The sequence below is a fragment of the Salvelinus namaycush genome, chromosome 1 (assembly GCF_016432855.1).
Source record: "Salvelinus namaycush isolate Seneca chromosome 1, SaNama_1.0, whole genome shotgun sequence".
NCBI lineage: Eukaryota > Metazoa > Chordata > Actinopteri > Salmoniformes > Salmonidae > Salvelinus > Salvelinus namaycush.
The window spans coordinates 50048851-50065070 of NC_052307.1; the positions used below are offsets into that span (position 1 = coordinate 50048851).

Genomic DNA, 16220 nt, shown 5'->3' on the forward strand with positions numbered 1-16220 from the left:
TATGTAGACTCTTACGTACCACGCCCATGTATAGGCATGAAGTTGAACAGAGCATCGATTTCTGACATTCCACTTCCTGGTCAGGAAGTGTGCTGCAGAATGACTTCTGTTTCACTCAGAGAAATAATTCAAACGGTTTAAGAAACTAGAGAGTGTTTTCTATCCAATAGTAATAATAATATGCATATTGTACGAGCAAGAATTGAGTACGAGGCCGTTTGAAATGGGCACGATTTAACTGGCTACTCAATACTGCCCCTTGCAGCCATAACAGGTTTTAAAGACTTATTTTCTATGCGTTTGAGTATTTTAAAATAATGTGGCTGTGTCAACTACTTCTATCTGTAAACTTTGAAAGTATTTTTTATTTCCTATAAATACTATATGTGGTAGAGTGTAAAAATGTAATCTGTTTTGTTTGCATTCAACTTTGCATTCAATGCAAATGACTCGACCGGATGAAAAGTATCAACAGTATATTTATGTGCCTGTATGGTGTACATTTAGGGACAGTCTCACACCTCCTAGAGTAAATTGTCAACCCATCCTCACAGCTAACTCCTCCTTGATGCTGAGGGTGTCCTAAAATGTACAGTGTACTCTTATATATTTTGTATAATTATTTTGTTACATTTTCTTTTTTTCTTTTTAGAGGGTAGATCAGCTTTAATATTGCAGATACAGTAGATTGCAACAACCATCGATGTAATTGTCTGCATCACTTCCAATCCACCATGTATTTTTTTGCAAATACACTGCTCAAAAAAATAAACGGAACACTAAAATAACACATCCTAGATCTGAATGAATGAAATATTCAAATTAAATACTTTTTTCTTTACATAGTTGAATGTGCTGACAACAAAATCACACAAAAATTATCAGTGGAAATCAAATTTATCAACCCATGGAGGTCTGGATTTGGAGTCACACTCAAAATTAAAGTGGAAAACCACACTACAGGCTGATCCAACTTTGATGTAATGTCCTTAAAACAAGTCAAAATGAGGCTCAGTAGTGTGTGTGGCCTCCACGTGCCTGTATGACCTCCCTACAATGCCTGGGCATGCTCCTGATGAGGTGGCGGATGGTCTCCTGAGGGATCTCCTCCCAGACCTGGACTAAAGCATCCGCCAACTCCTGGACAGTCTGTGGTGCAACGTGGCGTTAGTGGATGGAGCGAGACATGATGTCCCAGATGTGCTCAATTGGATTCAGGTCTGGGAAACGGATGGGCCAGTCCATAGCATCAATGCCTTCCTCTTGCAGGAACTGCTGACACACTCCAGCCACATGAGGTCTAGCATTGTCTTGCATTAGGAGGAACCCAGGGCCAACCGCACCAGCATATGGTCTCACAAGGGGTCTGAGGATCTCATCTCGGTACCTAATGGCAGTCAGGCTACCTCTTGCGAGCACATGGAGGGCTGTGCGGCCCCCCAAAGAAATGCCACCCCACACCATGACTGACCCACCGCCAAACCGGTCATGCTGGAGGATGTTGCAGGCAGCAGAACGTTCTCCACGGCGTCTCCAGACTCTGTCACGTCTGTCACATGTGCGTGTGAACCTGCTTTCATCTGTGAAGAGCACAGGGCACCAGTGGCGAATTTGCCAATCTTGGTGTTCTCTGGCAAATGCCAAACGTCCTGCATGGTGTTGGGCTGTAAGCACAACCCCCGCCTGTGGACGTCGGGCCCTCATACCACCCTCATGGAGTCTGTTTCTGACCGTTTGAGCAGACACATGCACATTTGTGGCCTGCTGGAGGTCATTTTGCAGGGCTCTGGCAGTGCTCCTCCTGCTCCTCCTTGCACAAAGGCGGAGGTAGCGGTCCTGCTGCTGGGTTGTTGCCCTCCTATGGCCTCCTCCACGTCTCCTGATGTACTGGCCTGTCTCCTGGTAGCGCCTCCATGCTCTGGACACTACGCTGACAGACACAGAAAACCTTCTTGCCACAGCTCGCATTGATGTGCCATCCTGGATGAGCTGCACTACCTGAGCCACTTGTGTGGGTTGTAGACTCCGTCTCATGCTACCACTAGAGTGAAAGCACCGCCAGCATTCAAAAGTGACCAAAACATCAGCCAGGAAGCATAGGAACTGAGAAGTGGTCTGTGGTCACCACCTGCAGAACCACTCCTTTATTGGGGGTGTCTTGCTAATTGCCTATAATTTCCACCTTTTGTCTATTCCATTTGCACAACAGCATGTGAAATGTATTGTCAATCAGTGTTGCTTCCTAAGTGGACAGTGTGATTTCACAGAAGTGTGATTGACTTGGAGTTACATTGTGTTGTTAAAGTGTTCCCTTTATTTTTTTGAGCAGTGTATATACAGTACCAGTCAAAAGTTTGGACACACCTACTCATTCAAGGGTTTTGTTTATTTTACTACTTTCTACATTGTAGAATAATAGTGAATACATCAAAACTATGAAATAACACACATGGAAATATGTAGTATCCAAAAAAGTGTGGACCTGAATCAGGATCTCTAGTGGCACAGCTATTACTACCGGGGTGGCAGGGTGGCCTAGTGGTTAGAGCGTTGGACTAGTAACCGAAAGGTTGCAAGATCGAATCCCTGAGCTGACAAGGTACAAATCTGTCGTTCTGCCCATGAACAAGGGGGTGAACCCACTGTTCCTAGGCTGTCATTGAAAATAAGAATTTGTTCTTAACTGACTTGCCTAGTTAAATAAAGGTGAAAAAAAATACGATACAGTGCCTTAGACCACTGCGGAACTTGGGAGACCCTCCGCATGTGGAATTAATCATTCTGTTGTTGACGCCAAATTGTTGTGGCTACTCATACAATGTGATTTTCTGGATTTTAGTTTTAGATTCCGTCTCTCACAGTTGAAGTGTACCTATCATAAAAATTACAGACCTCTGCATGCTTTGTAAGTAGGAAACACTGCCGATTTTGCAGGTTATCAAATACTTGTTCTCCCCACTGTATATACGTGTATATATATAAAACATCTATTGTATCTTTATCTTGAATTCTGGAAGCATTTCACTGTTAGTCTACACCTATTGTTTACAAAACATGACAAATAACATTTTAGTTGATTTGATTTTGATTTTCTGTATATACACTACACCAACCACTGGCCCATATTCAGACAATCCCGCTGATTGAATCAGAAACCCTGTCTTTGATGTCTGTAAACACAGAATAATAACACTCCCCAGTAATGCTAGTTCATTTGCTCTGACTTAATTGTTTAAGGGTAACACGATTTCTCGCACAGGAGGGAGCAATGGTTGCTATGGAAACAGTTGAAGAGGAACAGGGGTCATTCATTCGATGGTGATGATGGGTTTTGAAGTTTATCGCCTTCATCTCCTCTTTTATTCATCTTCTCCATTTAGGAGCATACCTTTAGTGGTTATATAATGCATGGGCTTTTAAGATTAACATGTAGTGAAATTAAATACAAATTAGCACCTCGCAGTAAAGGCTATAGTTATATACTGTTGAAAAAGCTTATTTCATGAGAAACGTCCTACACTGTATGTCGGCTATTGTGTTTAAATAAATATACTCATGTTGTGCAATGTATCTCCCAACGAGTACAATCTTTTTAAATAATGTCATTGTGACATATGTTATAATCTCTCATGGACAGACTACGTAACATAACCGGTATCATAATGGTATCGTAGGGCCCTATAAAAAGAATGAGGACGGAATGATGGAATCCAGACATTGAAACAGATTTCAGCAATATTCAAAAATATGAATTTATAAGAGTGATTTAAATATTTTGAACTCAAGAGAAAATGTATTGATTTGTTCAAGTTTCTCACAAGATATGAAAATAATGCATCGGTGATTCGTATTTCCTGGAACTTTCTAAAGAAGCAACGACATGGGATGCCCCTTTCTGTGTGTTGCGCACATTGTCTATCACTGTAGCCAGTTTGCGATGCAAATGATAATGGTGTGATAATAGTTCTACCAATCTGTTTTACGGCCTCTGCATTATAATACATCATGACTGATCCTATATCTCCGAGCCTCTCTAACCTCTCTCTATACCTGGCATCCACCAAATGCTGCACTGTGTTCTCCCCCACAATTACAGCACTTAACCTTCACATTTCTTCCACATTCACCGTAATCATGTGCCCCTCCACACTTGGTACATATTTTCTTTCCTTTACACTGAGCAGCTACGTCCATTCTTTGGCATTTAAAACACTGCAGTGCATATAGGGCTAATTCTCTAACATTGAAACTAAGGAATCCTATCTGTGCTTTTCCCGGCACGACTTTCTCAAACCTCAGCATCACTGATAAGCTTTCACTTCTTTGACCCTCTTTCCTACTGATCAACCTTTTGGCCTCAATCATTCTGCCTCCCTTCACATTTTCTTTGATATCTTCCGTGGAGATAGATATTAGGACCCCAGTGATGACTCCCCTCAATCTACCATAAGCACCAGGGACATGGCTTTTAATCTTCTTCCCTTTAAGCTTTTCCATTTTCAGAATCTTCTTTTGCTGAGCCTGGCTACCACACAATATTAACAATATACCATTTCCAATGAACCGAGCTCATTTCACTTCACGTACCTCTTTCTTTACAGCATTATTTAGTCGGATAGGGTGTAAGTGAGGCCCTGTGGTCTCATCAAACACTATCACCACTTTCCACCCCAATACTCTTGCTTCCTACCTTGGCCCTCTTTATGCTTTCTTTACTAGATGCTCTACTGCTTTCTGTATCATGATCTCTCTTCTTCCTATGTCTTTCCACTACCAAACATTCCGGTCAATCTGGTTGTTGGGCAGTTGATTAAACTTAATACATTTTCTGCCGCTATTGTTCAAACAAAACGTCCCGCAACAGCTTTTCGGCATCTAAAAAGTAGGATTAGTTGAAGAAAGTCAGTTGGAATCAGCTCTTTGGCTGATAATCGTGACGTACATTCCATGCGACAATCTGTTCATGCAAAAAGAAAAAAAAAACATTTAGAAATTGTTTTTAGGTAAAAAAGTTTGGACACACCTATTCCTTCAAGGGTTTTTCTATATTTTTGGTACTGTATTTTAGATTCTTTAAAGTAGCCACCCTTTGCCTTGATGACAGCTTTGTACACTCTTGGCATTCTCTCAACCAGCTTCACCTGGAATGCTTTACCAACAGTCTTGAAGGAGTTCTCACATATGCTGAGCACTTGTTGGCTGTTTTTCCTTCACTCAGCGGTCCAACTCATCCCAAACATCTCAATTGGGTTGAGGTCGGGTGATTGCGGAGGCCATGTCATCTGATGCAGCACTCCATTACTCTCCTTCTTGGTCAAATAGCCCCTACATAGCCTGGAGGTGTGTTGCGTGATTGTCTTGTTGAAAAACAAATGATAGTCCCACTAAGCGCAAACCAGATGGGATGGCGTATCACTGCAAAATGCTGTGGTAGCCATGCTGGTTATTAACCTCTTTGGGCTCAAGGGGCAGTATTGAGTAGCCAGAGAAAAAGGTGCCCATTTCAAAAAGGCCTCCTACTCAATTCTTGCTCGTACAATATGCATATTATTATTATTATTGGATAGAAAACAGTCTCTAGTTTCTATAGCCGTTGAAATTTTGTCTCTGAGTGGAACAGAACTCATTCTACAGCAATTTCCCTGACATGGAGTCAGATTTCACACATCTTGGCCCCTGATCTGGAGTCAGTTTAAAGGTCCCCGTGAACGCTATGAGGATACAGACACTGCTTACGTCTTCCCCTGGATGTCTTTACGTGATGACGCTTTGAATGGTGTCGATTGCGCAATCACAGCCACTATAAAACAAAAAAACGTGTAGGTAGGAACTCTTTTCCAGCTGCGCCGGACGCGCGGTGGACACCGACCTGCTCTTTTTCCAAGCATTAGTGTAGCCTGTAATATTTCTCCGGTCATGTTTTTACTTGTAATAGGTGTTAAAGACATCATAAGGTAGTTAATTTAAACCGTTTTATAGCAATTTATATCCGTTTAGTGCGATTTTGGGACATTTATTTCTGAGACACTTTCAACCTCTGGGCACGTTTCCAGTTCATGCCGAACGCAGTGGGCATTTCCACATGGCAAGAGGACAGCTTTCGACCAAAAGACGATTAGACCCAAGAAAGGATTCTTTGCCCAAGATTCTGATGGAAGAACAGCTCAAAGTAAGAACAATTTATTATGATAAATCGTGTTTCTGTCGAAAAATGTTAATCGCTTATGACGCCATTTTGTTAGACGTAGCTTCGCTTGGCGCAAACTGTATTGAAAAGTAAGGATAATTTAAAAAATGTAAATCAGCGATTGTATTAAGAATTAAATTGTCTATCAATCGCTGTCCACCCTATATTTTTTAGTCACGTTTATGAGTATTTATGTATACGACTAGATCACTGTCTAATATGTCGCACGACATTTTCTGACCAGCTGGGCAACTTTTGTCATTGTCTAACCATGATTTTGGTGGCTAAATATGCACATTTTCGAACAAACTCTATATGTATGTTGTAATATGATGTTACAGGAGTGTCAACTGAAGAATTCTGAGAAGGTTAGTGAAAAAATTAATATATTTTGGCGATGTTGACGTTATCGCTCTCTTTGGCTAGAATCAATGCTCTGGTAATGTTTGCACATGTGCTATGCTAATATAACGATTTATTGTGTTTTCGCTGTAAGACACTTAGAAAATCTGAAATATTGTCTGTATTCACAGGATCTGTGTCTTTCGATTAGTGTATGCTGTGTATTTTTACGAAATGTTTGATGATTAGTAATTAGGTAATACACGTTGCTCTATGTATTTATTCTAGTCGATTTGTGACGGTGGGTGCAATTGTAAACTATGATATCTACCTGAAATATGCACATTTTTCTAACAAAACCTATCCTATACCATAAATATGTTATCAGACTGTCATCTGATGAGGTTTTTTCTTGGTTAGTGGCTATCAATATCTTAGTTTAGCCGAATTGGTGATAGCTAGTGGTGTTGGTGGACAAAGAAAAGATGGTGTCTTTTGCTAAGGTGTTTAGCTAATAGATTTACATATTGTGTCTTCCCTGTAAAACATTTTAAAAATCGGACATGTTGGCTGGATTCACACGATCTGTGTCTTTCATTAGCTGTATTGGACTTGTTAATGTGTGAAAGTTAAATATTTAAAAAAAATATTTTTTTTGAATTTCGCGCTCTGCCTTTTCAGTGGAATGTGGGAGGAGTGCCGCTAGCGGCACCCCCGTCCTAGACAGGTTAAGAGTGCCTTGAATTCTAAATAAATCACTGACAGTGTCACCAGCAAAGCACCCCCACACCATCACACCTCCTCCTCCATGCTTCACGGTGGGAACCACACATGCGGAGATCATCCGTTCACCTACTCTGCGTCTCATGGCAGTTGGAACCAAAAATCTCAAATTCGGACTCATCAGACCAAAGGACAGATTTCCACTGGTCAAATGTCCATTGCTCGTGTTTCCTGGCCCAAGCAAGTCTCTTCTTCTTATTGGTGTCCTTTAGTTGTGGGTTCTTTGCAGAAATTTGACCATGATGGCCTGATTCACGCAGTCTCCTCTGAACAGTTGATGTTGAGATGTGTCTGTTACTTGAACTCTGTGAAGTATTTATTTGGGCTGCATTCTGAGGTGCAGTTAACTCTAACTAACTTATCCTCTGCAGCAGAGGTAACTCTGGGTCTTCCTTTCCTGTGGCGATCCACATGAGAGACAGTTTTGTCATAGCACTTGAAGAAACTTTAAAAGTTCTTGACATTTTCTGGATTGACTGACCTTCATGTCTTACCAAATTGGGCTATCTTCTGTATACCACCCCTACCTTGTCACAACACAACTGAAAGGCTCAAATGCATTAAGAAGGAAAGAAATTCCACAAATTAACTTTTAACAAGGCACACCTGTTAATTGAAATGCATTTCTGGTAACTACCTCATGAAGCTGGTTGAGAGAATGCCAAGAGTACGCAAAGCTGTGGAAGTTTTGCGAACGTCTGTGTAGCATCCAGATAACCAAAAGATGATATCTTTCCCAAGATGTCTTGATAGCGAAAAATGCATCTGTACCTGGTTGTAATGTAATGGACCAGTTGGTTGTAATCTGGTTATATGACGTCTTGTCAGACAGAAAACCAGTTTAGGAAATGGAGGATACCTAGTCAGTTGTACAACTGAATGCATTCAACTGAAATGTGTCTTCCACATTTAACCCAACCCCTCTGAATCAGAGAGGTGCGGGGGGCTGCCATAATCAGCATCCACGTCTTCGGCGCCCGGAGAACAGTGGTTTAACTGCCTTGCTCAGGGGCAGGACGACAGGTTTTTACCTTGTCAGTTTGGGGATTCAATCCAGCAACCTTTCGGTCCACCCCTTTTACCAGACATAATTAAGACATCACATGCCAAACCTTGCACGCTGGCCTTGTAAATTAATGTACTCTATTTACAACCAGCTCATATTGTAAAGGGACAACAGAAACCTGGATTAGGCAGGTTCTGATTCTGATTAATCCCTTCATGAATAGATGCCTGCCGCGAATGAAAATGCAGGCAGATTTGGATGCATGTGAATGGTTGTTGTATTGCCCAGCAATGAGGTGATCTCTTAGAGGTGGCAGTTGCCTGGGTACAGAGTACATGTGTTGATTTAATGGTGGCTCTTAAACGTTGAGGTCTGGCTGTCTGTCCGTTTCTCTGGAACAGCTCCTGAACATTGTTCAGTCACACGGCTTACGTCCCAAATGGCACCCTCTTTCCTATTTAGTGCACTTCCTGTGGGCCCTGGTCAAAAGTAGTGTGTTATATAGGGAATAGGGTTCCATTTAGGATGCAGACACACGCTCTGAGGGTTTACAACTTAATTAATTCACGTCATATTTGAGTTAATCTCCCTTCGTTTGATCAACTGCCCATTGAATCCACGGCCATATACATTATTTTTCTGTGTGTCGCATGCCAGTACTGTTTTGGATAGCTATCACGAGCTGCTCTCAGTTTTTCGGCAAACTGAGAATTGGGAGAGGGATAAATCCAGCTTCCCAGAACGGAGCCTCACTTGGTATTCTACATAGCGGGATGGTTGTATCCTCGCTGGGCATGCATATGGATGGGGCCTGGCTGGGCTGATGTGTGTGTGCGAGTTGGGACACTGTGTGTGTGTGCGTGTGTGTGTACATATGTGCATTTGCGTGTGTGGTGAACTCTGGGGATTGGAAACGGGAAAATGGTGGTTGTTTTAAGGGGCCAGTGTGCAGAAGTTTTTGAAGAAACAGAAATGTCACGGCTGGCTGGCTACGGTTCCCTGGGTGCTGGCTGTGGCCTCCTGGCTCTTAATTTAGCGCGGCTGATCAGAGCCTGAGTGCAGGGGGTAGGAGATGTCTGGGCCTGGGTCATTACGCTCCATTGAAGGTTTATGGGGCCGCTCCTCCCTGTGTGTGCAATGCTGGACATGTTTAGAGACAGACGGCTTTAGAGACACACTCCCACACTCCTCCTCTCATTCTCCTCTGGGTGCTGACTCTCTCTTCTGCTTTACCTCTGCACCTCTCCTGCTGTCCTTTTAAATGTTTTTCTTCTAATTTTCTTGTTCTTCAGACAGGCAGCAGACTCTTCTCGTCAGTTCTCTTCAGACCATTTGTTTTCTTTGGTTCTGCTCTCTTTGGTTCTCTTCTCTCCTCTTTTGTTCTCTACTTTCCTCTTCTCCTGTCAGTCGAACCGTGAATGTCTTTTTAGATTATTATTTTGCCATACGCGTTATTATCTGGCTTGTTTTCCTCTTGATTTTTGTATTAAAGACTTTATTCACATGTTTTAAATCAGTCATTATGATAACAAACAGCTCCAAGATGCCCATTACCCCATTGTCTTCACAAAAATATTGCTTACAGTTGAATGTACACTACAGGTCAAAAGTTTTAGAACATCTACTCATTCAAGGATTTTCTTTATTTTTACTATATTATACATTGTAGAATAATTGTGAAGACATCAAAACTATGAAATAACACATATGGAATCATGTAGTAACCAAAAAAGTGTTAAACAATTCCAGATATATTTTATATTTGTGATTCTTCAAATAGCTACCCTTTGCCTTGATGACAGCTTTGCACACTCTTGGCATTCTCTCAACCAGCTTCACCTGGAATGCTTTTCCAACAGTCTTGAAGGAGTTCCCACATATGCTGAGCACTTGTTGGCTGCATTTCCTTCACTCTGCGGTCCGACTCATCCCAAACCATTTCAATTGGCTTGAGGTCCGGGATTGTGGAGGCCAGGTCATCTGATGCAGCACTCCAGCAAGCTCCTTCTTGGTAAAATAGCACTTACACAGCCTGGAGGTGTGTTGGGTCATTGTCCTGATTAAAAACAAATGAAAGGCCCACTTAGCTCAAACCAGATGGGATGGCGTATCGCTGCAGAATGCTTTGGTGGCCATGCTGGTTAAGTGTGCCTTGAATTCTAAATAAATTACAGGCAGTGTCAACAGCAAAGCACCCCCTAACCACAACACCTCCTCATCCATGCTTTACGGTGGGAAATACACATGCGGAGATCATCTGTTCACCCACACCGCGTCTCACAAAGACACGGCGGTTGGAACCAAGAATCTCCAATTTGGATTCCAGACCAAAGGACACATTTCCACCAGTCTAGTGTCCATTGCTTGTGTTTCTTGGCCCAAGCAAGTCTCTTCTTATTATTGGTGTCCTTCTATTAGTGGTTTCTTTGCAGATATTCAACCATGATGGCCTGATTCACACATTCTCCTCTGAACAGTTGATGTTGAGATGTGTTACTTGAACTATGTGAAGCATTTATTTGGACTGCAATTTCTGAGGCTGGTAATTCTAATGAACTTATCCTCTGCAGCAGAGGTAACTCTGGGTCTTCCTTTCCTGTGGCGGTCCTTATGAGAGCCAGTTTTATAATAGCGCTTGATGGTTTTTGCGACTGCACTTGAGAAACTTTCAAAGTTCTTGAAATGTTCCCTATTGACTGACCTTCATGTCTTGAAGTAATGATGGACTGTCATTTATCTTTGCTTATTTGATCTGTTCTTGCCATAATATGGACTTGGTCTTATACCAAATAGGGTTACATTCTGTATACCCCCCCTACCTTGTCACAACCAAACTGATTGGCTCAAACACATTAAGAAGGAAAGAAAATCCATAAATTAACCTTTAAGAAGGTACACCTGCAAATTGAAATGCATTCCAGGTGACTACCTCATGAAGCTGGTTGAGAGAATGCCAAGAGTGTGCAAAGCTGTCATCAAGGCAAAGTGTGGCTATTTGAAGAATCTCAAATATAAAATATATTTTGATTTGTGCTAACACTTTTTTGGTGACTACATGATTCCATATGTGTTATTTCATAGTCTTGATATCTTCACTATTATTCTACAATGTAGAAAATAAAGAAAAACCCTTTAATGAGAAGGTGTTTTAAAACTTTTGACGGGTAGGGTATGTATGTTGAATATTAACACACCACATTCCCCCATTGCATCACCTCATGACCCCAAGCTAAATTCTTCTCCATATTTCTCAGGGGCTGTAAGAGCTTCAGTGATCTCTGAACTCTGCCTGTAACCTTTGCCCTCTCCTCCCTTGCAGTTACTTTGAGCTGGAGAGCAGTGGGCTGAGGGAAGAGATCCGCTACCACTACCGCTACAAGGGCAAGCCTCGCTCAGAGTCCTTCCCCTACCGACTAGCCGATGGCCAGTGGCACAAGATAGCCCTCTCCATCAGCGCTACACACCTATTGCTGCATGTCGACTGCAACAGGTAAAAGACACACACAGGCGTAAACACATGTATGCGTATGCATGCACACACACCTATTGGTTAACATACAATCTAGCCATCTCCATTAGTGCTACAAGTACACTCCATTCTACCTACAAGTACAAGCAGTAATACAGACTGAAAGTCAGGCAATGGAAGCATCAGCTTGAACCAGCTTGAACCTTATATAACTGGCAACACTCATGTCACCTTTAGCCTAAAATGGCGTCTTTGCTAGCAGGATGTTACCAGAGGTGAAACCCCTGATACTGCTGTGAACTAACACTGTAGAAACTCACAGGTGGATGCACACACACCTACACACGTACACATGTACACTAATGCACTTGTGCACATGCAGTAGGTCACGCACACACGCACACATACGTATACACACAAGCACCACAGCTTCCACCACACACACAAACACACACATACACACACACACTCAAGGCAGTTAACCCACTGTTCCCCGGGCGCCGAAGACGTGGATGTCGATTAAGGCAGCCCCCCGCACCTCTCTGATTCAGAGGGGTCGGGTTAAATGCGGAAGACACATTTCAGTTGAAGGCATTCAGATTTACAACTGACTAGGTATTCCCCTTTCACTCACTCACACACACACACACACACACACACACACACACACACACACACACACACACACACACACACACACACACACACACACACACACACACACACACACACACACACACACACACTCACACAGGGGCATGTTGAGAGGCTGTGATATTTCCAGCTGTCTCCCATAGCCACGTTCCCTTTGAGCATTCAGCGAGTGTCACAAGTTTCCCCGAGAAGTAACACCACTGATAAGCTCTGTGAGCTCATCAAGGTAAATATTTGTAAACACCTATTGTTGCTCTGGTGACAGGCTGCAGACAGTATTGGGTAAGAGAGGCAAGCTGTAGACTGTAGGGTTCTGTAATTGTGTCACATCTACACATGTACATACTTATGCACACACATACACATGCACATTGCATGTGCACATGCGTGAGCACACACACACGCATTCCCCCCCCCCCAAGTTGTCAGATTAAAAAAAATATATATATTTCATTGTTGGACATAAAACACCAGGAAATGAGCTCCAAGTGATTTGAATGTAAAAAAAATATTTTCCAAAGTATTCCCACACGTAATAGAGAGGTTTGAAATTATTATGTTTTAGTCAAACATTATATCTGTTTGGGCTTTTTGCAATCAATTTGCAGTCTGCAAATCATTTGTAATTATAAACTGGGTGCTCCGAGGCTTGAATGCTGATTGGCTGACAGCCGTGGTATATCATGGGTATGACAAAACATACATTTTTAAAATGGCGCCGAAGAGGATGGCTGACGTTTTACGGCATCTTACCGTAAGGTGCTACAGAGGGTAATGTGTACGGCGCAGTACATCACTGGGGCCAAGCTTCCTGCAATCCAGGACCTATATAATAGGTGGTGTCAGAGGAAAGCCCATAAAATGGTCAGAGAGTCACACTCCAGTCACACAAGTCATAGACTGTTTTTTTCTGCTACTGCACGGTAAGCGGTACCGAAGCGCCAAGTCTAGTACCAAAAGGCTCCTTAACAGCTTCTACCCCCAAGCCATAAGACTGCTGAACAATTCATCAAATAGCCAACTGACTATTACATTGACCCCCCCCATCTCCATTTGTTTTTTACACTGCTGCTACTCGCTGTTTATTATCTATGCATAGTCACTTCACCCCTACCTACATGTACAAATTACTTATAACCTGTATCCCCGCACACTGACTCGGGACCAGTACCCCCTGTATATGGCCTCATTATTGTTATGTTGTGTTACTTTTTATTATTTTGTACTTTAGTATATTTGGTGAATAAAATTAACTGCACTGTTGGTTAAGGGCTTGTAAGTAAGCATTTCACGGTATGGTCTACACTTGTTGTAATCGGCGCATGTGACAAATAAAGTTTGATTTGATTCTAATTCTATTGGTAACCAGTTCATAATAACAATAAGGCACCTCAGGGGTTTGTGGTATATGGCCAATATACCAACGGCTATTGGCTGTATCCAGGCACTCCGCGTTGCCCTGAATGCCAAGCGTCACATGTGGAGGAAACCTGGCACCATCCCTATGCTGAGGCATGGTGGGGGAAGTATCATGCTGTTGTTTTTCAGCTGCAGGGACTGGGAGACTAGTCAGGATGGAGGGAAAGATGAGCAGAGCAAAGTTTTTTATTTTATTTAACATTTATTTAACTAGGCAAGTCAGTTAAGAACAAATTATTATTTACAATGATGGCCTACTCCGGCCAAACCCAGACGACGCTGGTCAAATTGTGCACCGCTTTATGGGTGGCCGGATGTGATGCAGCCTGGATTTGATCCAGGTCTTAAAAATTAGGATATTCTGGGAGAGAGAGAAAGAGACAGAGAGAGAATTCTAAAGTCTTAAAAATGAGGACATTCTGGGAGAGAGAGAAAGAGATAAAGAGAGAGAGCATGGGAGAAAGTGAGAGAGCAAGGGAGAGACAGAGTCAGAGTTGGGTAGAGCAACAGCAATGGTACTGTAGTGTGTCTGATAAACGCCTCTTGCACTGAGATGCAGTGTCTTCGACCACTGCACCACTCGGGAGCCCAAGTACAGAGAGATGCTTGATGTAAACCTGCTCCAGAGCGCTTAGGACCTCAGACTGCGGCTAAGGTTCACCTTCCAACAGGACAACGACCCTAAGTACACAGCCAAGACAACGGAGTGGCTTCGGGACAAGTCTCTGAATGTATTTGAGTCACCCAGCCAGAGCCCGGACATGAACCCGAACGAACATCTCTGGAGAGACCTGAAAATAGCTGTGCAGTGACGCTCCCCATCCAACCTGACAGAGCTTGAGAGGATCTGCAGAGAAGAATGGGAGAAAATCCCCAAATACAGGTGTGCCATTGATTGTAGAATCATAGCCAAGTAGACTCGAGGATGTAATCACTACCAAAGGTGCCTCAACAAAGTACTGAGTAAATGGTCTGAGTACTTATGTAAATGTGATATTTAAGTTTTTAAAAACCTGTTTTGCCTTGTCATTATGGGGTGTTGTGTGTAGATTCAATCCATTTTAGAATAAGGCTTTTTAATGTAACAAAATGTGGAAAAAGTGAAGGGGTCTGAATACTTTCCGAATTCACTGTATATGCATTTTACGAACACAGTATACTTTATTTGTGATCTTGTTATTTTTAGTCCCACCATTCAGCTCCACAAAACCCTTCCCATCTATCTCTGAACACCATCCAGTTTTTATTTCTATTTGCCATGTATTTTTAATCTGAGCTGTGATGTTTCACAAAATTCTCTACATTTCTATTTTTATGGTATCTAAAGATTGTAAATTAAAGAAACATTTTTGCTAAGAGTATTATTATATTATTGATTGTAGAGGTCGACCGATTATGATTTTCAACGCCGATATCAATTATTGGAGGAACAAAAAAAGCCGATACCAATTAATCGGACGATTTTTTTTATATATATATTTGTAATAATGACAATTACAACAATACTGAATGAACACTTTTATTTTAACTTAATATAATACATCAATAAAATCCATTTAGTCTCAAATAAATAATGAAACATGTTAAATTTGCATTAAATAATGCAAAAACAAAGTGTTGGAGAAGAAAGTAAAAGTGCAATATTTGCCATGTAAAAAAGCTATTGTTTAAGTTCCTTGCTCAGAACATGAGAACATATGAAAGCTTGTGGTTCCTTTTAACATGAGTCTTCAATATTCCCAGGTAAGAAGTTTTAGGTTGTCGTTATTATAGGAATTATAGGACTATTTCTCTCTATACCATTTGTATTTCATATACCTTTGACTATTGGATGTTCTTATAGGCACTATAGTATTGCCAGCCTAATCTCGGGAGTTGATAGGCTTGAAGTCATTAACAGCGCCATGCTTGAAGCACAGCGAAGAGTTGTTGGCAAATGCAGGAAAGTACTGTTTGAATGAATGCTTACGAGCCTGCTGCTGCCTACCGCCGCTCAGTCAGACTGCTCTATCAAATATCAAATCATAGACTTAATTATAGTCTAATAACATACAGAAATACGAGCCTTAGGTCATTAATATGGTCAAATCCAGAAACTGATAATTTAGAATCATTTCGAAAACAAAACGTTTATTCTTTCAGGGAAATACGGAACAGTTCCGTATTTTATCTAACGGGTGGCATCCATAAGTGTAAATATTGCTGTTACATTGCACAACCTTCAATGTTATGTCATAATTATGTACATTTCTGGCTAATTCATTACAGTCTTTGTTAGGAAGAAATGGTCTTCACACAGTTCGCAAAAAGCCAGGCAGCCCAAACTGCTGCATATACCCTGACTCTGCATGCACAGAACG

The 16220-nt window shown here is 41.8% G+C and overlaps 1 protein-coding gene across 1 annotated transcript in view; it reads left to right on the top strand.

The window, feature by feature from the left end:
* LOC120052026 (protein kinase C-binding protein NELL1-like) overlaps positions 1–16220 on the top strand; it is a 536246-nt gene that overhangs the window by 102419 nt on the left and 417607 nt on the right. Inside the window, exon 5 of the mRNA XM_038998895.1 lies at positions 11638–11808. Within this exon, the coding sequence (XP_038854823.1) occupies positions 11638–11808 (171 nt within the window). The remainder of the gene's footprint in view (positions 1–11637; positions 11809–16220) is intronic.